The sequence below is a fragment of the Girardinichthys multiradiatus genome, chromosome 4 (genome assembly GCF_021462225.1).
Source record: "Girardinichthys multiradiatus isolate DD_20200921_A chromosome 4, DD_fGirMul_XY1, whole genome shotgun sequence".
NCBI classification, from domain to species: Eukaryota; Metazoa; Chordata; class Actinopteri; order Cyprinodontiformes; family Goodeidae; genus Girardinichthys; species Girardinichthys multiradiatus.
In genome coordinates, this window is record NC_061797.1 from 7,982,995 (window position 1) to 8,006,981 (window position 23,987).

The following is a 23,987-nucleotide window of genomic DNA, read 5'->3' on the forward strand; positions in this document are numbered from 1 at the left end:
TGTGTGCAATGATGGATATCCATCATTGCACACACATCATTTTTCCTTAGATAGAAAACTTTTTATCCAATTTGAATAAAAAGCTAACTCCGACTGCACTGTTCAATTGTTAGGATTAATAGGAATGTATGTTCCTGACTTTTGTGAAGTGCCTTGAGACAACATGTGTTGTGAATTGGTGCTATATAAATAAACTGAATTGAATTGAATCATTTGACCAGACTTTCTACTCCCAGAAATTAACTGACTTGACTGAATGTTCTGCAGCAATTATTTACATGATTTTTCTTCAGCAGTGGAGCTTTATGCAGTTAGCAGGGAACTCAACCACAACAGCCTCTGCTGTGAGTTCATTACCTGTTGTTTTCATGGAAAAACAGTTTCTTCTAACTCCAGAAATTTCTGAAGCTTACTGCAAGTGGTCTTTGGTTCTTTAACCATTCGTATGTGTTTGTTGATTCCTCTGTCAGAGGTTTTATGAGATACATCTGTGATGGCTGGTTTATGGTAAAATAATGTTCTTTCCACTTTGTGGATTCTGGCACAAATGATGCTCACTTAGACATTTTAAAACCTTCACCAAGGTCATCAGCTTGTTTTGACCCACTAAGAATGGAAAGGTCTTGAGAGAACAGTTAAAAGAGTAATTTTTGTATTTAAAAAAGTTATGGGTTTGTTTCCAGGTTTGTCAGCCACCTCATGTCAATGTGTTTTTGGGCAAGGTACCTAACCCCAGTCACCTGTTGGTGTATGAATGTGAATGTGTCTCTAGTAAAAAGGACTATAAGTGGTGGATAGAAAAAGCACTACATACGTTCACTTTATTAAGCATTCTTTGCTTTTACCCATTGTGAGATGCTTCTTGTGTGATTCAAGGTTTCAATTCAATTCAATTCAGTTTATTTATATAGCACCAATTCACAACACATGTTGTCTCAAGCCACTTCACAACAGTCAGGTACATACATTCCAATTAATCCTAACCATTGAACAGTGCAGTCAGATTCAGTTATTTATTCAAATTGGATAAAAAGCTTTTTTGTCTAAGGAAACTCAGCAGATTGCATCCAGTCAGTGACTTGCAGCATTCCCTCCTCCCGGATGAGCATGTAGAGACAGTGGACAGTCACTGGCGTTGACTTTGCAGCAATCCCTCATACTGAGCATGCATGTAGCGACAGCGGAGAGGAAAAACTCCCTTTTAACAGGAAGAAACCTCCAGCAGAACCAGGCTCAGTGTGAGCGGCCATCTGCCACAACCGACTGGGGGTTCGAGAAAACAGAGCAGAGACACAAAGAGAACAAAGAAGCACTGATCCAGGAGTACTTTCTATGGGAAGGAAAAGTAAATGTTAATGGATGTATCTCCTTTAGTCGTTTCACCTAGAAAGAAAGAACAGATAAACTCTGAGCCAGTTTTCAAGGTTAGAGTCTGAAAGAGAGCACATAGAGTTAGTCACAGTAAAAGCTCAGTCAATCGCCATGTCTAGGAGAGAGAAAGGGTTAAACACTGAAAGACAGGGCCATGTGGAACATCGGTAGAGGGTGAGCATTAAGTTGTTGCCAGCAGAAGCTTGGACGATGCCCCTCTCCAGAAAGGTGTCACAGGTAGACACAGAGTCAGGCCAGGTGTAGCTTCTAGGAAGAGAAAAGAGAGACAACATAAAGTTAAAAACTGAAATAACAGCAAATAATGCAAAATTGGAGAGTAGTGTGAGAATGTAGCAAAGAGCGTGAAAGTGGTCATCATGTCCTCCAGCAGCCTAAGCCTATAGCAGCATAACTACAGAAATAACTCAGGATAACCTAAGCCACTCTATAAGGTTTATCAAAACGGAAAGTTTTAAGCCTAGCCTTAAAAGTAGACAGGGTGTCTGCCTCACAGACTAAAACTGGGAGCTGGTTCCATGGAGAAGAGCCTGATAACTAAAGGATCTGCCTCCCATTCTACTTCTAGAGACTCTAGGAACCACCAGTAAACCTGCAGTCTGAGAACGAAGTTCTCTGTTAGGAACATATGGAACAATCAGATCTCTGATGTATGATGGAGCTAGATCATTAAGGGCTTTATATGGCTGGAGGTCAATTTAATGCCATCCAGTTTAAGTGATTGACTAAGCAGTTCCTTTTTAAAAGACTCCGGTCCAAAGACGACAACTTCTGTCTTGTCTGAATTTAGAAGCAGAAAATTTAAAGTCATCCAAGTTTTTATGTCTTCAAGACATGCTTGTAGTCTGTCTAACTGGTTGGGTTCTTCAGGATTTATGGATAAGTAAAGCTGAGTATCTTCAGCGTAACAGTGAAAATCTATTCCATGCTGCCTGATAATTTTACCTATTGGAAGCATATATATAGTAAAGAGAATTGGCCCAAGTACTGAACCCTGTGGTACTCCACAATTAACCCTGGTTTGTCACCTCAATGATGACAAACCTTTTTATAGCCCTTTAACTAGGACTAAAAACAGCAGATATTAATTAGCACTGGTTGAGAGCAGGACTGCTTTCTAAGTACTGACAAATTTCAACTGTTTTTTTTTTTTTTTTAGCTTTTTTCTTCATGTGTTACGTATTCCCTTTGTCATTACACCTTATTACACATAATTGAAGGACAGAATTTAGATTTATTTGTGTGGATGACTTGGGTTATTAGCAATGTAGGCTGTAAATTTCATGTCAGTAGCCTCATAGCAAATATGTCTACTGAGAAAAACATTTATGTGTTTAACACCTATTTCTTCTGCAAAAGCTGCACATCAATCGTTTATTCTGTTTCTTTGTCTGGAATGCAGACACAGGAATAAGTCGAGACACACACACACACACACACACACGTCTACTCCTATGCATTATTAAAACCCTGTTAAAACAACATCACACAGAGGCAATAAAAGCACACACATGGGCCCTCATCTGCTGGGCTTTGTCACCATGGTGACCATTGCTTGTTCTCCATGAGAGCAGCTGGTAGGCTCTGGCTGTGATGCCGAAGCAGGAGATTGTGCCAGGATAAGAATGAGGGACAAAACAAAGAGGAAATCCCCCACCCCCCATTCAAATATCTATTCATTAAGCTACCTGCATCTGATCCTTGTCAAACCCAGGAGGGAAGGAGCAAGCATGGCTCAAGGCTCACATATACTGTGTTGGGATGTATTGATCTTTATATTGATTGTTTCTTGTAAATGAGATTTCATCCCATTCCATTTCTTCTAGTGTCATTTTTGTGCAGAAAAGAGAGATTTAGACCCTGCAGACATTATGGCATCTGTTTCCAGCCCTTGCATATAGAATGCAGGGAACATGCTGAGGCAGGTCCGGCTGCCTGCTTGGAAGAAACAAGCAAGGGTGTGTGTTGGCCTCATCTAACACAATTACAGACTTTCTACAACCTAAACAAGGGGTTTATCATTCCACACTGGCTGGCTCACTCCCACACACAAAAATACTTTCTTTTCTTCCATCTCTGATTTCTTCCATCAGTGGAAGGGTTCCATTCAGAGTTGGACATGCACAGACTTGTGGTAAAAAGGAATGCCGGGGGAAAACGCTCTTTGCAACTCTGGTACAAGAAAATCAAATTAAGATTAGCAAAATAATTGTTGGTGGATTAATTTAATAAATAAATCAAACATTGGTTTTCACAAATTTTCTTCCATTTGCTGTCATGTACACATCTAACTATTTTCTATGCGATTTCAATTTTTATAAAGGATATGTAAAATATGTTTAGCAATATATAGTTTTAAAGACCTATTTTTCTTAAACAGTTGGAGGTCACATAAATACATTGACTGATGTCAAAAATTATACATTTGTCATTATAGGGTTAAAACAGGGCTATGATGACTGGATAATATATGGATAATATATCCAGTCTTATAATATGACTGGATCCTCTTGTGGGTGTTTGTGGTATAACTGCTGCTTGATGAATAAGATAGTACATATCTGTGTTCCCTGTCATTAATTTGTTGGTTTATGCAACGTCTGACGCTATAGTAATAATGCTTACCTCCACCACGCAAAAATCCAGTAGAATGCATTTATATGCCACCTCCTGATCTCAGAATAAATAAAATTATGTTAAGTCCTCAAAGTTTTCTTAGAACACACTGGTGAACAAACAGCATCACAAAAGACCAAGGAACACAGCAGACAGGTCAGATGGTGGGGAAAAGTTTAAAGCAGCAAGCTTTGAACATCTCACAGAGAAGTGTTAAATCCATTATCTGATATTGGAAACAGCATGGAACATCTGCAAATCAAAGTGGTCAACTATCTAAACCGAAAACTGTTTGTTCTACAACATGCTTGCAGCATCATGCTGTGGAAATGATTTTCCTCAGCTAGTCAGGTGCAAAGTTTGAGGGCAACCCTTAAGAAAACCTGTTAGAGTCCAAATAATTGAGACTGGTGTGAAGGTCTACTGACCGAATTCCAAAGAAACCTGTGGCAAAATTTTTAAATTGATGACCCCAGATACTCCTCATATACAGGTCCTTCTCAAAATATTAGCATATTGTGATAAAGTTCATTATTTTCCATAATGTCATGATGAAAATTTAACATTCATATATTTTAGATTAATTGCACACTAACTGAAATATTTCAGGTCTTTTATTGTCTTAATACGGATGATTTTGGCATACAGCTCATGAAAACCCAAAATTCCTATCTCACAAAATTAGCATATTTTATCCGACCAATAAAAGAAAAGTGTTTTTAATACAAAAAACGTCAACCTTCAAATAATCATGTACAGTTATGCACTCAATACTTGGTCGGGAATCCTTTGGCAGAAATGACTGCTTCAATGCGGTGTGGCATGGAGGCAATCAGCCTGTGGCACTGCTGAGGTCTTATGGAGGCCCAGGATGCTTCGATAGCGGCCTTTAGCTCATCCAGAGTGTTGGGTCTTGAGTCTCTCAACGTTCTCTTCACAATATCCCACAGATTCTCTATGGGGTTCAGGTCAGGAGAGTTGGCAGGCCAATTGAGCACAGTGATACCATGGTCAGTAAACCATTTACCAGTGGTTTTGGCACTGTGAGCAGGTGCCAGGTCATGCTGAAAAATGAAATCTTCATCTCCATAAAGCTTTTCAGCAGATGGAAGCATGAAGTACTCCAAAATCTCCTGATAGCTAGCTGCATTGACCCTGCCCTTGATAAAACACAGTGGACCAACACCAGCAGCTGACACGGCACCCCAGACCATCACTGACTGTAGGTACTTGACACTGGACTTCTGGCATTTTGGCATTTCCTTCTCCCCGGTCTTCCTCCAGACTCTGGCACCTTGATTTCCGAATGAAATGCAGAATTTGCTTTCATCTGAAAAAAGTACTTTGGACCACTGAGCAACAGTCCAGTGCTGCTTCTCTGTAGCCCAGGTCAGGCGCTTCTGCCGCTGTTTCTGGTTCAAAAGTGGCTTGACCTGGGGAATGCGGCACCTGTAGCCCATTTCCTGCACACGCCTGTGCACGGTGGCTCTGGATGTTTCTACTCCAGACCCAGTCCACTGCTTCCGCAGGTCCCCCAAGGTCTGGAATCGGCCCTTCTCCACAATCTTCCTCAGGGTCCGGTCACCTCTTCTCGTTGTGCAGCGTTTTCTGCCACACTTTTTCCTTCCCACGGACTTCCCACTGAGGTGGTTAGGGTAACCCTAACCCTAACCCATACAGCACTCTGGGAACAGCCTATTCATTCAGAAATGTCTTTCTGTGTCTTACCCTCTTGCTTGAGGGTGTCAATAGTGGCCTTCTGGACAGCAGTCAGGTCGGCAGTCTTACCCATGATTGGGGTTTTGAGTGATGAACCAGGCTGGGAGTTTTAAAGGCCTCAGGAATCTTTTGCAGGTGTTTAGAGTTAACTCGTTGATTCAGATGATTAGGTTCATAGCTCGTTTAGAGACCCTTTTAATGATATGCTAATTTTGTGAGATAGGAATTTTGGGTTTTCATGAGCTGTATGCCAAAATCATCCGTATTAAGACAATAAAAGACCTGAAATATTTCAGTTAGTGTGCAATGAATCTAAAATAAATGAATGTTAAATTTTCATCATGACATTATGGAAAATAATGAACTTTATCACAATATGCTAATATTTTGAGAAGGACCTGTAATCTAAGCTTGAGCTACTCTGCAAGCAAGAATGGCCAAACATTTCAGTCTCTACAATGCCTTGCAAAAGTATTCAGCCCCCTTGGCATTTTTCATGTTTTGCGGCCTCACTACCTGAAATTAAAATGGATTGTTTGAGAAGCTTTTTGTTTCATTTTGAACCAAACAACAAATAGGACAAAATAACAGAAAGCTCAGCAAGCATAACTATTCACCCCCCAGCAAAGTCAGTAGTTTGTAGAGTCATCTTTCATGTGAGTTAGAGCGGTAAGGTGCTTTAGATAAGTATCTATGAGCATGCCACAGCTTGCTCCTGGGATTTCTGTCCATTCTTCAAGGCACAACAGCTCCAGTTTCTTCAGGTTGGATGTTTTTTTGTTTGAGAACAGTGATCTTCGTGACTAACCACAGACTCTCAATTAGATCGAGATCTCGACTTTGACTAGGCAATTCCAACACATTTGAATTTCCCCTTAAACCACGCAAGCGTTACTTTAGAAGTATGCTTCGGGTCATTCTTCTGCTGGAATGGGGAACCTCCGTCACAGTCTCAAATCACAAGCAAACTGACACTGGTTCTGCTCAAGAAGATCCCTGTTTTTAGCACCATCTATCTTTACCTTGAGGTGGTGGGCGGCCCACTCTTGGGAAGTTTGATGTGCTTTCCATTTGAAGCCGATGGATTTGATGGTTCTCAAAGGGAACATCAAAGATCTGTATATTTTTTATAACTCCACCCTGACTTGTACTTCTCAACAACTTTGTCCCTAACTTGTTTAGAGAGCTCCTTGGTCTCTTGCTTAGTGGTGTTGCAGCAACTTGTCAACTCTCAGAAAAGGTGAGTTTATACTGACAGATCATGTGACACTTAGATTGCAAACAGGTGGACTTAATTTCCCTAATTATGTGACTTCTAAAGGTAATAGGTTGAACCAGAACTGTTTAGGGTCTTTATAGCGAAAAGGGTAGATATGTATACACATGCTAATTTTGAGTTTTTTGGAGACATGGAGACAGAGAGACATGTAAATACGGTAAATATCTGATTTCACTTCACCAAAAGAAAAGAAGCTTAAAAAACTTTTAAATTACAGCGTGGCATGCAACAAAATAGGGGTATACTTTGGCGATGTGGAAAGCTAGTAGAGACATACACCAAAACACTTGATTCTAGAAAGTGTTGAGTCGTACAAGTATTGTTTGAATGTATGTATAACTTCCACTTCAAACGGATAAAACCCCAATAAAACAAATGAAGACTGTGGCTGAGTGGAGTTGATTTGAGGTGTGGTGCTTGCATTTGGAGGATTTTGCTGAGAACAGACCGAAGGAGCTCCCCATACAGGTGAACCAAGCCATCATTAAACTGTGAAATCAGAAAAAAAAAAAAAACAGAAATATCTAGTTTGGTACATTCTGATAAGGAAAGAAAGCAACGGAGAACAAAGCAACACAAAAAGACCTGGACGTCCACAGTACCAAGTGAACAATACCGTCCAGGAGGTAGGCATATCGAAGTCAGCGGGTCCAAATACAGAGGTTCACTGCAAGGTGCAAACCACTCATAAGCCTCAAGAATAGAAAGTCTAGATTGGACTTTGCTCTAGAACACCTAAAAAGCCAGCTCTGTTTTAGAAGAATGTTCTTTGGACAGATGAAATCAAGATCAACCTTTACAAGAATGACAGCAAGAAAAAAGTAGGGATTGTGCTAAAAATGCTTTAGTTCCTCCCATTTGTATGCACTCTGAAAGTCTGCACTTCTTCTGCATCCGAGCCGTTTCATTTAAAACTCACTGGGGTAATGTAAGGAACCAACATTAGAACCAAGTTGTCCAAATATTGATGGACCTGAGAGTACAAAAGTACCAATGCATATTTTCTCCACCATAATAATGATGCAGTATGGTCTGATATAACATTATCATTTATTAAAGAATGTGAAGAAAGTAAGAAAATCACAATAAAAGTAGTTTTCCAGCTACAGAGAAACTTGGTCCACAAAATCTGACAAAATATTATTTTATAAATGAAGACAATCTAACTTCCACTATAGTGTTACAGCTGTCTTTATTTACATACTCTTAATTTTACATTTGACCTTCCTTACTAAGCAACACAACTGTACAACCAAGCAGGGAGCACCGGCTGAACCAAAGACACCACCTTAACAGAGCGATTTCACAGCAGAGACTGACTGAGAGAAAGACGAGAACATGTCTAGCAATGAGGACTACGTACTACTGGACAAAGTGCAGAACATGCACAGCTGCACAGCTTCCTGGAAGTGGAAGACAGTACATGTCCCTCTCGCAGTCAAAATGCCTGCCATGAAAAAGGCCTGTTCTGTAAAGCTGATGCAAGTTGTACCATGGCTCCCTCTAGAGGATGTACCCATCAAAAGACAGGCCAGACAAAAAGGAGAAGATAAAACTAATTAAGAAAGCAGTACTTCATTAATATGCCCGCCCTGCCTCCAACAGATGCACTTTTGCTACTTAGGGCCCCCGTGCATCACTGGTCATTCCTTCTGAGCCATAATGTATGCAGAGTTGTTTCCTAGATGTCTTCAGCCTGGAGCATCTTCTCGATCTCCTGGTCCCACTGGTCGTCCTTGTTGTCCGATTCAGTCACAACCTCGTATTCCTGAAGTTCCTGCTGCAACTCCTTTTCCCAATCTGCTGACTCATCTAGATGGGAAGTCAACATTTATACATATTCATCAGGTAAATAATCCAAACAGTTTGTACTTCTTGCTAAATTCGTTTCATTTAGCATAAAACAACAAAGAATTGATGATGAAGCTGACCATCAGCAGAAGGGACACTGTTCTTCTTGTCCAGCACCAGCTGCTCCATCTCTTTCCTCAGGTCCTCATGGTTGATCGCTGTTGAGTCAAAAGCGTCGCTGACAAACTCTGAAACTCCAGGACTTGTTGAAATCTCTTCCTCCTCCTCATGAGGGGCCTGAAGTTTGCACAGACAGGCCAGTAAAAATGAACTGTTTTCTTTTTTTATCTCCATATTGACATTTTTTAAACATTTCAGGGTTGTGCAGCATTCGTACCTTCTGCATGTCGCTGATGGAAACTGGTGGAGTTTTCGGTCTGACCTCTGCAAAGCACAACCATGTTTTAAGTTTTCAGATCATAAACTAGCTCCAGATAACCACAGTCACCTGCCTTTCTGGGGGTTGCATCAGAGCCTATTTGGAGCAGATTTTCAATTTGTTTTTAGTTCGGCTGCTTCTCAGCGTCTTAGCACGGCTTTCTAATCGTCTGCACCTCTCCATCTAATTTTGTCCAACAGTACCACTGACAGCCCCACAGAATGATGCTGCCACCGCCATGCTTGACAGTTGGCTTGCTGTGGACTATTTAATAGGCAAGTTTACCAGTATTTTAAAATGTTACAGTTAACATTACTATGGTGCAAAATCATTTAAACAAGAGCTCTCAGTCCAGGTTTTTTTCACAATATTTTAAGTAAAAAATAAAATATATTCTAGAGTTGCTTGATGAAAAACATGTGCTTCTGGATATTGCGATGATTAGTCCAGATTTTCATGCAGTTTGAATGCATGGCACTTGAAATATAGTGTCCTACCAAATGTTGCATCCAAACAGCTGTTTGTGATACCAAAAAATGGATTCTGCAACGACTGCTGATAAGTATTTTGTGCATTCTTTTCTGAAATATAAACACAAAATCTCATAATGGATTAATGGCAGTTATTTTCGCAGTGGTCTGGCTTGTAATACGCAACCTGCAAAACCCATGAACTAGAAAAATCCATGAATTGATGCATTGACAGACGGATTTGGGAACAAAGTTGGGAAAAGCAATTTTTTCCCCCAGATTTTTCACACTTATCCAGACCTGGAAAATACCTAAATCACATTCCAGAGTTTTCCAGACAGCCTGAGGCTCATACACACTTCCATCACTAACAAAGACATTACAAATCCAGCCAGATTACAACATTACCAGTAACGAAAACCACAGAAAGCCGTGGCATGGAAACCAAAGACTCTGACCTTTTAAGACGATGTCATCGGGTGAAACACTGGCCCCGCCCTCTCCACCCTCCTTCTGCTGCTGCTGCTGGTGGGCTGCCAGCGCTGTGAGCTGAGCCGACTGTTTGATCAGAGACACCCTGTAGAAATAATTTCTCCAAAACACCTCCTCCTTCACCCTGTCAAAACACAACCACATGACCATATGTGCACATATAAACATATCGAAGCAGTTCGTGACACTCAAGTAGCTGCAAAACAATCAAGGCATGACACAAAGGTCTGCAGGGTTTATGGAGATTCTGGTCCGCTGCCATTTTGTATCTTTGTAGGTTTGGTTGTTCTGATCCGTCTGCCGCAGGATGTTTCATATCGACCATTTGTGAAACCGTTACAAAGGGATGTTTCATGCCCTCTTTGGCAGCTTTTACTGTGAGTTAATGTTCTATGACCTCCTTACTGTCCGCTGCAAAGTGCTGGGGTCATTTATCGTAGACTCCAATAATAAAACATCAGCAAACTGGTATTGTTTTGGCCATCAGATCATTGTCAGTGTTAGTCAAATCAAATGTAATATATTGGAACCCTTCAAAGTAGACGACTACAGTAATACTAAACTATTTAAATGGACTAATTACTCTAACTTATTACCCTTTGTTTCTAAGTGTGCCTCTTCTTTCTCCTCCTGGACCCGGGGAACACTGTGAATATGCAAAATGCTTAAATATGATTATAGGCCTATCCAAGGGCAGCCTGCACCCAGGCCCACAATATAACACTAAGTTAAGGAGACATAGACAAAATATCACCTTTCTACTACATAATCGTAACTGTTTTGACCACCCGGTTTAAGCACATTGTTAACCTGACCTGTCCATGACTTCTGTCCTTTCTGTAGGGTTAAAGGTAAAGAATAGCCCACGCCTGATTGGTCCTTGTATGTTTGAGTTTGCACAGAACAACACATAAAGCTGAAGGAGCTCTTACTGTTTAGGAACTAGGTCAAAGCGCATGCGGTTAAGAAGCTGGTCTTCCTCCAGCATGACGGCAGCCAGAGGGTACATCTGCTCCATGTCGAAGTGGAACTGGACACCAGCCGGAGGGTCCCGCAGGAAGTTCCGCTTGTCCTAGAACCAGAGGATCCAGAGGTCAGATTCAATGCATACTGGAGCAATAAAGACATCGGATCAAGGATGGTGCTGCATTCACAGGTGGTGTATGGTGCTGTTGCTTACAGCAGACAGAGCCAGGATCTGCTGCTGGATGGTCTCTTCCTCATTGTAGCCCACCCAGGGAGGCACTGCTGCTTCTACCCAAACGTTGGCACACAGACACATACTCAGTCAGAACACCGGAGTCTTGTCTCTGAAATACACTGCTGAGTCGACATCAATGCAACATTTCTGCTATCTAAACGCATCTCTCTGTTATGTAGGCTAAAACAATAAATATTACCCACAAATCAACTCTGGCGCATTATGGAAAATGACTGAAGAGATATCTGAGTATACTTATTGATGTCATGCCACACAGCCTAGTGTGTAGCGTGCCCATTACTTCATTCACTTGTGGAGTGTTTGACTGAGATCTGATAATTTAGATTGGTTATTATGGCCAGATGTGAACCTCCCTATTAACAGCTGTCCATTTGTAACCGCATCAGCCACAATGATCGCGGAGTTGGATTTACCGACTATTTAGGAGGAACTATGGCTTGAGTCATCTTACCTAAAAGCAAGACAAGTCGGATGAGAACAAATCTGAACTTTATGGCCCACATGGAAATGTTACATGCGGATGAGAACTTAACACTGCACCTTATCGCCCTGATTTCATCATCCCCACAGTATAACACGGTGGTGACAGCATCATGCTTTGGGATGTTCTTTTCAGCGTAGGCTAGGAAGCTACTCTGAGTAGATGGGATAATTGGATCTAAATACAGGTCAATCCTGGAAGGCTGGGGAAGAGGTTCACTGAAAAACCCTAAACATTCATCAGTCCAGAGCTGCAGAACATTAGGAAAATATTGTGGTATCATTTTTTTAAATATTGCAATCATAACATTACAATTAACCTACATTTTCCTCACTATTCGCTTTGTTTTCTCATCACCATGATTCCCTGTGGTATTTAAGCATTTCAGCCACCTAAAGCCATGTGAGGTTTGGCCATCATGGTCATTGAGGGGGCCTCAAACTGGGAAAATAAATCATTCTCATGCAGAGCAATAACCCATATCTGTTAAGATATACCAGCTTACCAAATATTGCATCCAAGCAGTCCTTAGTGATTCGCAATACTGAAAAGACTGATAAAGTGATGACTGCCATTTGAAATGGTGCCCAGCTCTAGTTTAGATCAAAGCATATTCATGTGTTGGAATGGCCCAGTCAAAGCCCAGGCCCGGTTCAACTGATTTAATCTGTGGCGAGACATAAAAGTCGATGTTCACAGAAGCTCTTTGTGCTATCTGACCAAGCCTGAGCTATTTTGAAAAGAAGAAAGGGCAAACGTTTCTGTCTTGAGACGTGGAAGATGGTAGGGGCACACCACATTTTCAGATTTGTATTAGTAAACAAATTAAAAAACCCATCAGTCATTTTCCCTCTACGGTACGGAGCCCGCGAGGGGACATGGGAGGATTTTTTTCCTTTGCTTTCCCACGCAATACTTTTGCGTTCCCTTGCAATACTTTTGCTTTCGCTCTCAATACTGTTGCGTTGGCTCGCAATACTTTTGCGTTCCCACGCAATACGTTTGCGTTCCCTTGCAATACTTTTGCGTTCCCACGCAATACTGTTGCGTTCCTACGCAATACTGTTGCGTTCGCAATACTTTTGCGTTCCTACGCAATACTGCTGTGTTCGTTCACAATACTTTTGCGTTCACTCGCAATACTGTTGCGTTCGCTCGCAATACTGTTGCGTTCGTTCGCAATACTTTTGCGTTCCCTTGCAATACTTTTGCGTTCCCATGCAATACTGTTGCGTTCGTTCGCAATACTTTTGCGTTCCCTTGCAATACTTTTGCGTTCCCATGCAATACTGTTGCGTTCGCTCGCAATACTGTTGCGTTCGCTCGCAATACTGTTGCGTTCGCTCGCAATACTTTTGCGTTCGCTCGCAATACTGTTGCGTTCGCTCGCAATACTTTTGCGTTCCCACACAATACTTTTGCGTTCCTACGCAATACTGTTGCGTTCGCAATACTTTTGCGTTCCTACGCAATACTGTTGCGTTCGCTCGCAATACTGTTGCGTTCGCTCGCAATACTGTTGCGTTCGCTCGCAATACTGTTGCGTTCGTTCGCAATACTTTTGCGTTCCCTTGCAATACTTTTGCGTTCGGTCGCAATAGTCTTTGCGTTATCTCACAATACTTTGTGGGAGACCCGTTTTTGAGATTTATTGAGTTTTATTTTGAAATCGGTCTTAAATAAAAGGATCTTCAATCAGACTTAAAGACAGTTATTATCTACAAGCTGTCAAACTACTGAACTCTGGACAATAATGCTGCACGAAAACACATCTGTGACACTTTATTTGCTTATTACTGCTGCATTATGTGTACTTTGTTTTAGCACGGCACTTTTGTTTTTATAGTGATTTGAACGGTTTTCTTATCCTAAGCATTTAATCGCATTGTTGATTGTGTGTTAACCTGCATATGACAAATAAACCATATCAATGCCGTTCCAAAATGCACAGCTTTCTCATGGTGATTAACAACTTTTATGAGCGAACGCAAAAGTATTGTGTGGGGACGCAAAAGGAAAAAAATTCCCCCATGTCCCCTCGCGGGCTCCGTATCCTTCCATTTTACAAAAATGCATAACTTCAAATAATCAAATAAAGTCAAAGTCAAATACACTGCTCAAATATTGAAAGTAACACTTTTTAATCACAGTATAATATCATATCAGTGCAGTAGTAGAGTCAAGTCACGTTTATTTATATAGTGTTTTCAGCAACAAGGCACTCAAATGCTGTACATGAGGAAAAACATTTACAATGATACAGAAAATCAAACACAGAAAAACAAATCAAAGGACATTAATAATCCTTGGGAGTTTACTGGTAAGAGCTGGTTCTAATCCAATCTTTCTAATAGAGGTAATTAGATCATTAAGTCCTCTGTGGTAAGGAATTCATCCTGTGCTAGAAGAAAAATGATAATATTAATCTTTGAGGTCGCTGGTATGAGGCAGCTGTGGTCCCCACGCAATACTTTTTTTTTTTAGAGGGTTTGTTAATCAGTCTCAGCTGTTTTGGTGTTAATGAAATTAACAACAGCCTCACTGAAGGGGCAGCAATGAGACGACCCCAAAAACAGGAAGGGTTTTGCAGGCGGAGGCCACAGACATTTTTTGACTGCATTTTCAGTAGTTTTTCATTCATCCAGGGTCAGTGTCACTACTGGTAGCATGAGGCGATACCTGGACCCCACAGAAGTTGCACAGGCAGTCCTACTCCACCAGGAGTAGTCGTTGCCCAAAGGTTTGCTGTGTCTCCCAGCACAGTCTCAAGAACATGGAGGATATTCCAGGAGACAGTAACTCTAGGAGAGTTGGATGAGGCTATAGGAGCTCCTTAACTCATCAGCAGAACTATTATCTGCTTCTTTGTGCAAAGAGGAACAGAATGAGTTGCGCCAGAGCCTTCAAAATTACCTCCAGCGGCCCATTGGAATGAATGTCTGTGACCAACAAATTAGAGACAGACGTCTCTGATTTATAGGCGACTGTCGTCAGTAGGAAGAGTAGTCGTCTTGCAATCAGAAGGTTGTGGGTTCGATTCCAGCTTCCTCCTGCCATATGTCGATTGTTCCCATTGACTGGCCTCCACGCTCCCCTGACCTAAATCCAATAGAACATCTCTGGGACATTATGTTTAGGTCCATCTGATACCACCATGTTGTATCTCAGACTGTCCTGGAGCTCAGTGATGCCCTGGTCAGGATCTGGGAGGAAATACCCAAGGACACCATCTGTCATCCTTCATGGCCGACGTTTTCAGGCATGCATACAAGCACGTGGAGGCCAAACTACTGAGCACCATTTAGAGTTACTGTGATGACATTTCAACAGGTCCGACTGCTAAATCAGTTTTCCAGCTTAAATTTCTCGGTGACTTCAGATTAAGCCCCCTGTGAGAGGCTAATTTAAATTTTCTTTAAATAACGTGGCATCCGTTCCTTATCAGTATAAATATTCGGCATGATTTGTTTTTCCAACTAAGATCTCGTGTGTTTTCAAAGAGTTCCTTTAATATTTGAGCAGTGCATATAGAAGGAGATGTACAGGTTTGCAATGCTTTGTATGTGTCTGCAGGGTTTAGCTGTAGGTTCAGTACATTAATAATATTACCCAGAGGAGTTCCTTTTACCTGATTTTTTGGCCTTCTTCTCCTGGACAAACTTTTCCTGCTCCTTCTGGAAGTCTCCCAAAATAGTCTGCAAATACACATACAAGGCCGCCATAAAGTCAGGAGGAAACTAATCATTTAAAAGGCAACATGTCAACTGGCCTACTGGTCTTCACAGAACGAACGACAAGTTGACGCCAGCCTCGAAGAAAAACAAACTGCCATCATCTGTAAAGAAACGTTTCCTAAACGCTAAAAACCATCTAATAAGCCAGAAGGACAAAGTGCCTTGTCTATGATGCCGTCGATCTTCCCTTCTTCCACCGTCTTCTTGATGGTCTGAGCGGTCCCCACCACAGACTCCGACAGCTTCTTGGTGGCACTGGAGGCAAAGCTGAAGATGAACTCTTCATTTGGAGGAAGCAGAAGAGAAGACAGAGTGGTTACATGTGATGTGACTGACCGGGACTACAAAGATCCACATTCAGCAGAACAGAACACCTGCAGTGAGGGTTCGTCTTGTGGGGACTGAACCAAAGAAATGAGTTTTTTTAAATAAATAAATGAAGAGAATTCAGAAACCCTTTACATCCATTCATTATGGGTATAAAAGGTCGTTCGTTTTGGACTTTCAATGATTCATTTGAACGATTCTTTTTGGGTTGCTGTGGTCTTTTTCTTTGTGTTGTATGATCATCCCACTCTGTTTTTAACTACAGGCTCCTGTACGTCCCTGCCTATATCTTTTCTCCTACACGTTACCAGCTGTTCCTTTAAAAACGTTTGATTGGCTTAAACATTTCACTGCTTCTACACTCTGTGTGGATTCGTAGGCTTCATGTCGCATCAACTACAGCACTCTACAAAGGTTCTGAACCACCACCTAGGGGGTCTTGATCAGTAGATTTTCTGAAGGTTTCTCCAAACTTGCCTTCACATTTTTTGGCTCCTTGCTCTTCCCTCTCTCCATTGTCTACCACCTTCAAAGGAATGATATTTTTGTCAGTTTGTTTATTAAGGTCAACCGGCTTAAAAGATACACCAGTGATAATCAATAATCTATTTCTTATAAAAGAAATGCTAAAGATAGCAGTCTGACAAGCTGAACAGAATATTTTGCCACCCTTCTATCTGCGTACACACAGTAACGATGACCTGCCCAGGGTGGAGGTCCTCCTCAGGCCACACAGCGCTGATGGGATGGATGTCATGTAGGCTTTGGAATTAGTTTGGAATTTAAAATACTTGGACTAGTCAAAACCTGAGGGAATTATTCTTAAAAGAGAAATTATTCCAAAAAATAATCATTTGCGTTCTGTCAAACTTTCATTATATACAAAAAAAAAAACAAAAACCTTTTTTGTCTTCTCAAATAGAAGAAAGTAGGTCACTGAGGAAAAAGCCAAAGAGAAGAAAAGTAGCAAATCTTTGGTCATCTCCTATTAGGTTCAGGTATTTTGCAGCCGAAAGCCACCGATGGTGTTTCAACCATCATCTTAATTGTTTAAAAATATACTTTTGATTGTTTAGAATAGTAAAGCATGAAAAATGTTAAACGCTTGAGATGTGTTCCATAATGCAGCCCTGGGCCAATTTAACCCCACCAATCTTCTTAGGAAAGTTGCATCTCAATCACTTCAACAAGCTTCTGGTATCATTCCGGCTGGATATTTACCCACTCTTCTTGGCAGAATTTGTTGAATTAAAAAATTGTCTTTTTCTTTGTATGACCTGGCATTTAGGCCAAGTTTACAAATTTTCAGTGTAGCTGAGGTCAGGTCTTTGGGAAAGCTGTCCGAGATGCTTATTGTTAATTTGCTAATTTAATCCGAAACCAGTTTGGAATCTTTGTTCTGTTCTACTAGCAGTTTTAACGGCTGGTTTGAGGCGTGCCCGAAAGAACGTGGTGGTAGTTATTTGTCGTCATTAATCCAAAGCACCACTGCCAGCCTCTCAGCATGATGCTTCCACCACCGTGCTCAACAGTTGGTACAATTATTATTAGTTTGAAACATCTTCAATAGCTCAAAAATAGTTCTTGCTTTTGTGGCCAAATAGTTCAACCTTTGCTGTCTCGAACTTTAAATCTTGTATCCCGAAGCATTGTTTTTTTATCCAGTTTGCTATCTACAGCACATCATGAGAGTTAAACTGGCTTACCTGTTACCACTAACTCTGGTGTCCAGCTCATGGTACACTCAGTGGTCCCTTGGTTGTTCCTTAACAGCTTAAGCAAATTCCTTTGATCCCAGGGTCACAGTTAGGGTCACATTAGAATAACCTGTGCTTAATAGGATTGTTTTAATTATTTTTTTTTATCTTGGATTCAGAAAATGACCATTTATGTAAATCTACAATTTTCCTGAGATCTGCTTTGATTTGAGAAAATCTACAACAGATTAAAACCTGAACACACAGTTGTTGGTTTTAAAATCGTTGAAAGCCCAGAGTAATCCATCTTTTATAACCATGAAGAGTGGATCTAATCCTCTGACCGCAGCTGTGCCTGCTAACTTTCATCACAAGTTTATTTCAAAAGAAAACAATAACGAGGTTATTTGTTCCTCACCACCGAGTCCTTTGCTGTGGTCAAGGTTTTCTTCCTTGGTCTCTGCTGTCCCATCATCTTGCTCAGCTGCTTGCTGTTTGTTTACCTCATTTTGGGCTTCAACCACCTTCTCTTCCTGCTCCACACTGTGGCTTTCCTTGTCCTCTGACGTCTTCTCCAGACCCAGCCACGTCCCGAACCCTTTGAACATACTGGTCCGAAGAAAAAACAAACTAATAAAGGGAATGCGACTGAGGAAAATTGGCTGCGAATTCAAACAGTGAAAAAAAATATGTTTTTATTGCAACCAGGAACTAACGCGTCTTGAGAGCTCTTCTTCCCTGCGTACTTTGCTGTGGTCGCTCGATACTGCCGCTCAGTGGCCACAAGGCCGTAGTGAGTTTTGTTGGCTTTCATACTACTGTAATCTAAAATGTAAATCAGCTAAATGTTATTATTATTATTGTTCATTTTATAATTATATAAAGCTAATGAAGATGATCATTTAAATTTTGTTTTGAAAAAATAAACATTAATAACAACAATTTTGTGCGCACTTTATATTTTACAAAAGCATAGAACAAGCAAGCAGACAAAAAACATCAATGAGGTTAAATGAAAAGAATTTCTGTAAAAAAAAAAATAAAAGGCCGTATTTTGAAACGACTGTTGTGATGAACCAGCAGGGGGCGGTAACTAGCAGAAAAGAGGTGAACATCCGTACAGAGCGAGCAAGTTGAATGTAGACCCGGCGGACTGATGACAGAAAGATAAGGGTTAGTTTCGTTGTCGTTTCTCTTGTTTTAATTGGCATTTGTGTAAACTGGGTCATAATACAGCGTAGTCTACAAGTTTGTGTGATCCCTGCTGTGTCTAATCAGATCAATTTAAAGTACTGACGTAGGAGTTTATCAGGTTTATTTGCAAAAAAACAAGGCTGAACCAGACTTCCGGTAAATAATAGGTAATATTAAAGATACCAAATTCAAACGGAGCGTTTACACACCAATACAAAATTCAACATATGAAAATGATTCATTTAGGCGTAGTCGTCCTATCGGCCTCAAAGATTCAGTGGTTGATAGAGGGTAAATGTGTTTGATCGAGTCACTTACAGTTTATTTGATTTGGCAAAATAAATGTAGCACAATAATGAACATGTATGATGAATGAATTCTGTTTTTCGGCGGCAGGTTATTTGACAAGTGCTTGTAAAAATGAAGATTCTGGTGGTCTTTGATTTTGACCACACTGTGGTGGACGACAACAGTGACGTCTGGGTCATCAAGTATGTCATAACAGTTTTATTATATGTCAGATGGAATCAAGGTATCAAAAAACTAGGTGTTTTATGATGTTTATTAACTGGTGATCCTTATTGTTTCCTGCTTTCAGGTGCCTTCCAAGTCAGACTCTTCCAAACTCAGTGAGGGGGTCATACAGAAAGGGTCACTGGACCGAGTACATGGGCAGAGTGATGACCTACATAGGTTGGAATTTATTACATTGTTTTTCTTATAGTTCATTTTGTGCTTCATTGTTCTCAGAATGAACTTAACCCAAGCAGAGAAACTCTGAGTATTTGGTTTGACAACACTTTATATAATAATAATAATGTATGTTTGCCATCTCTGTTATTTATTGGTGATCAGTAGAAAACAAAGATATAATGTTTCAAAATATAAAATATTTTAGTTTCAAAGGACAGAATAGTCTTCTGTTGAAAATATATTGTCAAAGTGACGAAAACAAAGGTTATGTGCAGTTTCTATGTATTAAAATATAAACATACTCTGTATAAACATCTTCATAGTCTAAAGGCATATATACTTGAAGTCATACCAAACCAGTCCACACCCATATACTTTAGCCATTTCATATCATGAAATACAGAGATAAACAGTCATAAAATTAATCAAATCTCACATATATTTTTATGTAATTGCATTTTCTAAAAATCACTCTCATTACACCCTATTCCAAATGATTTTGATTCCGTTCCTTACTTGGACTTGTTGACCCCTGATCACACCAAACTGGCTTTAAACCACTTCCTGCTGGTAGATATTATTTACTGGAGTCACATAACCACATTTCCTTGCAGCAGACAACTGGGGGGAACAAAATGTTCCATGGTTGGTGCAAAACGTCCCATGTCAGACAGTTTTGGTTTTCTTTTTACCTAGAAATCTCCGGAAATGACCAATACTGCAAAATACGTAGAGGCGAAATGATTAGCACCCATAAGTCATGTATGTTTACACAGTAGGAATCAGCAAGAACTGATCAGCATTTTAAAGAAGTGTCCCATTTCTCTGTAGGACATTTTACCCATTACTTGAATTAAGAGCCAAGGGATAAGGACAAGGTTAGGATACTCTAGGAAATGGAATTCAGCCTTGGACTTAGTTAATCCTAAATTCTAGCAAGATAACTAACTCAGTTTTCATGTAATCTGCTTTGTAGAATAGACCTCCCCCCACCCACCCCCGGGAATCTGTTCTGATCATTTCTTTCATCGATTCCAACAGGAGACCAGGGGGTCATTCCTGATAGGGTCCGCAGTGTGATGGAGACTATTCCCTTCACGCCTGGAATGACGGACCTGCTCACATTCATATCCGAGAATAAAAGCTCAGTTGACTGCATTGTCATCTCCGACTCCAACACCATGTTTATAGACTGGATCCTCAAGGGAGCGGGTCTCCGGGCAGCTGTGGACCAGGTTTTTTCAAACACGGCCAGCATCAACGAGTCCGGCTACATGGAGTTGCAGCAGCACCATTCTCACGACTGTGATAAATGTCCCGTCAACATGTGCAAGAGGAAAGTCCTGGAGGCGTACCTTAGCGAGAAGGCAGACGGAGGTGTGGAGTACGGGCGGATCTTTTACGTGGGGGATGGCGGGAACGATCTCTGCCCTACTTTCTGTCTGAGAGAGCATGATGCTGTGATGCCCAGGAAGGGGTTCACCCTGGAGAAACTGCTGGCCAGACTGAACGTTCAGGAAGGTAACAGCTCTGTTGGAGCTAAAGTCATTGCTTGGAGCAGCGGCACGGAGATCCTGCAGGAGCTGAAAGCAAGTCTGCAGTCATAATTATCAGTTTATAATAAGCAGTTACTTCTAACTGCTTATGTTGCAAACCTTCACACTTCACCTGATACCCCAAACCCAGACAAACGTCTTCAAATGAGAAGCACCATTTGTAGGAATAAAAAGATTTTATTCAAATAAAAACTAGGCATCTAAACTAACATTTATTTAAATGTTAGTTATTTCATGTCTTCATGAATATTTGAGATAGAGTGAAACAAAATTATTTTTTTCTTGGCCAGATGAGATCATATCATTTTTCTCATTTAATGGCAGAAAATCATTCAAATCTAAATGATGATAAGTTACTGATCAGATTTATGGCAGGTTCATCTCCGCCCTTTAAATGAGCTAAAGAGCCGTCATCTCAATAAATGCTGAAGGACGTTTTATAACCTTTCATTTGAAAGAAATCCTTTTTGTGAAATATAGAAAAACATTATTTTAAAGAGTACTTGGGCTGTTAGCTTATTAATTCAGAGGGAAAACATCCCAATCCAGAGTTAAATCTATATAACCGAGCAAAAAGGAAGTGCAGAAACGAGTCTTCATATTAAACCTGCTTCAGATCACAGTTTGCCAAACATCTTGAAACGACAGATGAAACCGACTGGGAAATGTTCTTCCATGCTGTGTGTTCCTGCTCGAGCCGGGGCTCAGTCTGCATACAGAGCAAACTTCACTCAATGAACCAGCAGAGGGCGGTAATTAGCCTTGTTAGAAGGGAAAAAAGGCATTTTCCAAAACGTTCCCTTCTGGTGTTGTTCATCACATCAGTTGTTCTGATACAGGTAGACACTGAATTGTGGGTATTCATTATCAGTATGCCATAATCATCAAAATAACAAGAAGTAATGGCTAGAAATATTTCACTCTGTGTGTATTATACCTATATGATATAAATTTCATTTTCTGAAATGAGGGACAAAAAATCTTGAACTTTTTTACAATATTAAAATGTTTTGAATTAGGCACAGTCCAAACATTCATTTTGTATGGAGGCTGTGTGGCAACAAACATATGTCAAACTATGAAATATAAAAGCACTTTTTAATTTGATAAAAGCTAAATATTTCCGTTTTACTTTGCTCTTAGATTGTTTTGCTGAAGGAAAAGCAGCAATTTTGCTCTTGACATAGAAATTCAGCCTTTTCTTTTTATTTTACATTAATCTGATCTGTTCCTTTTCCAAAATGTCGGAAGATCTTCAGCCACCATGTTAAATTAGCTGCAAAATTACAAGTATTTGAACATTACACTTTCACTGTCCCAAAGGACGTAGTTCAGGTTAACTGGCCTCTCTAATCTGCCCTTCTATGCTAGTGCACACATGATTGTTAACTTTGCTCTGTGATGGACTGGCTGGCAGACACCCAGGGCATGTCCTGCCTCTTTCCACTTTGACCTCAGGGGATGAATATCAGCTTTTCCTGAACTGGGGGTAGGTACAGAACATGAATAGATGTTTCAAACTTTGTGGCTCAATGCTGACAGTGTGGCCCTGACCTCACTTTTGGGAACTATCGGCTTGTGCTGAACACAGATACTGAGGCATCCGGGGTGATAAACCTTTTAGGCACCCTGAATGCTCTCGGTGGAGGCTGTTTTTATTTTGTGTATTAACAGTGTGTTAAAAATCTCTTGACAGTCTCATTAAATATTTCATCATGAGGAAGATGTCCTTTTGTGGATCTTCCACTGGCAGGTCCACAGCTTTCTTGATGACCTCTGAACTATCCAGAATAAAGAGAAGAAGTTTGGAAAAAATAGTGCCTTTCAAGGCTTGTGTGAATTATCGATATTGGAGAACCCATAACAGAGTTCTCCCTGATGGAATCCTTATTGTTAACACCCTGTGGGTCATTGCCGTCCTTATGGTCATGAATATATCTTGAACTTACTAAGGAAGGTCATAGGGGGTGCTGACATTGCAAGTGATTTGTCTTTGCCTCTTGTTGGTGTTGTCAAATTACTCAAACGGCTTCAGCTTTGACTCTGCACTTCCCTGTTTTAGGAATGGATCTGGTTTGGGTTAATAAGGTCAAGATTTGGGCTAAATATCATCTTTTATCATGCTTCTGCCAGGTTTTAGCTTCAAAGTTGTGTTGGTTGCCTGGGTGACAACCCTGCATACATCAGGATAATTTACTATATTAAGAATAATTTACTGCAGGTACCTAGAGATCCATATGTAGTTCAGGAATGTATAAGTACAGCACCTTAAAATGACATGAGGACAAAATGATTGTAACAAAAAAGTTGGGTTGTATACATCATGTGACATTAATGTCATTCAGCTGATCCATTGTATGATTTCTGGTTGTGTAAACCTATTGTTTCCTTGTGTTTTGCTTCTCCGGTCTGGTTTTACCATCAACATAACTGTGGTTTGACTGAATTACCTCCATCAGAAACCTTAATAACCTGTTTGTAATAAATGAAGTCTTGTTCTGGATGTTTAAATGTATTATTGCTTATGTGTGAGACGTGTAAATCTGATTAGATGATTTGTTCTGGGAATGTTCATCCAATCGTGGACCCAACATGAGCCATTTGAAATGTTGTCAGCATGCCTTGTTTGTGTATTAACATAATGTATTTGTATCACTGCCATTAAAATCAGATGTCCAATAGTTTGTTGTCATTTATATCCTATAGGCCGTGTTCTGGTCACTGGAAATCAAAAAGTTAAGCTAATGCTGAGGAAAACATGGGAGAGGAAAAAAGTTACACAAAATATATATAGCGCCATAAAATGGGATGTTTTTTTGTCACACTTAAATGGTTCTGATCATCAAACACATTTCAATATCACACAAAGATAACCCGAGTAAATTGAA

The 23,987-nt window shown here is 40.4% G+C and overlaps 2 protein-coding genes across 2 annotated transcripts; one reads left to right on the forward strand and one right to left on the reverse strand.

Moving 5' to 3' along the window:
• Positions 1-8,034: 8,034 nt before the first annotated feature.
• On the reverse strand, positions 8,035-18,410 carry syap1 (synapse associated protein 1). The gene is made up of 9 exons (XM_047362266.1): positions 18,075-18,410; positions 15,794-15,912; positions 15,527-15,593; positions 11,376-11,449; positions 11,128-11,267; positions 10,162-10,319; positions 9,192-9,238; positions 8,935-9,091; positions 8,035-8,815 (listed from the first exon to the last, which is right to left on the reverse strand). The coding sequence occupies exons 1-9, from the start codon at positions 18,262-18,264 to the stop codon at positions 8,685-8,687; spliced, it is 1,083 nt and encodes a 360-aa protein (XP_047218222.1). The 5' UTR covers positions 18,265-18,410; the 3' UTR covers positions 8,035-8,684.
• Positions 18,411-18,757: 347 nt separating this feature from the next.
• Positions 18,758-23,780, forward strand: phospho2 (phosphatase, orphan 2). The gene is made up of 4 exons (XM_047362215.1): positions 18,758-18,829; positions 19,247-19,341; positions 19,449-19,543; positions 20,585-23,780. Exons 2-4 carry the CDS (start codon positions 19,271-19,273, stop codon positions 21,148-21,150), a joined length of 732 nt encoding a protein of 243 aa, XP_047218171.1. The 5' UTR covers positions 18,758-18,829; positions 19,247-19,270; the 3' UTR covers positions 21,151-23,780.
• Positions 23,781-23,987: the final 207 nt, after the last annotated feature.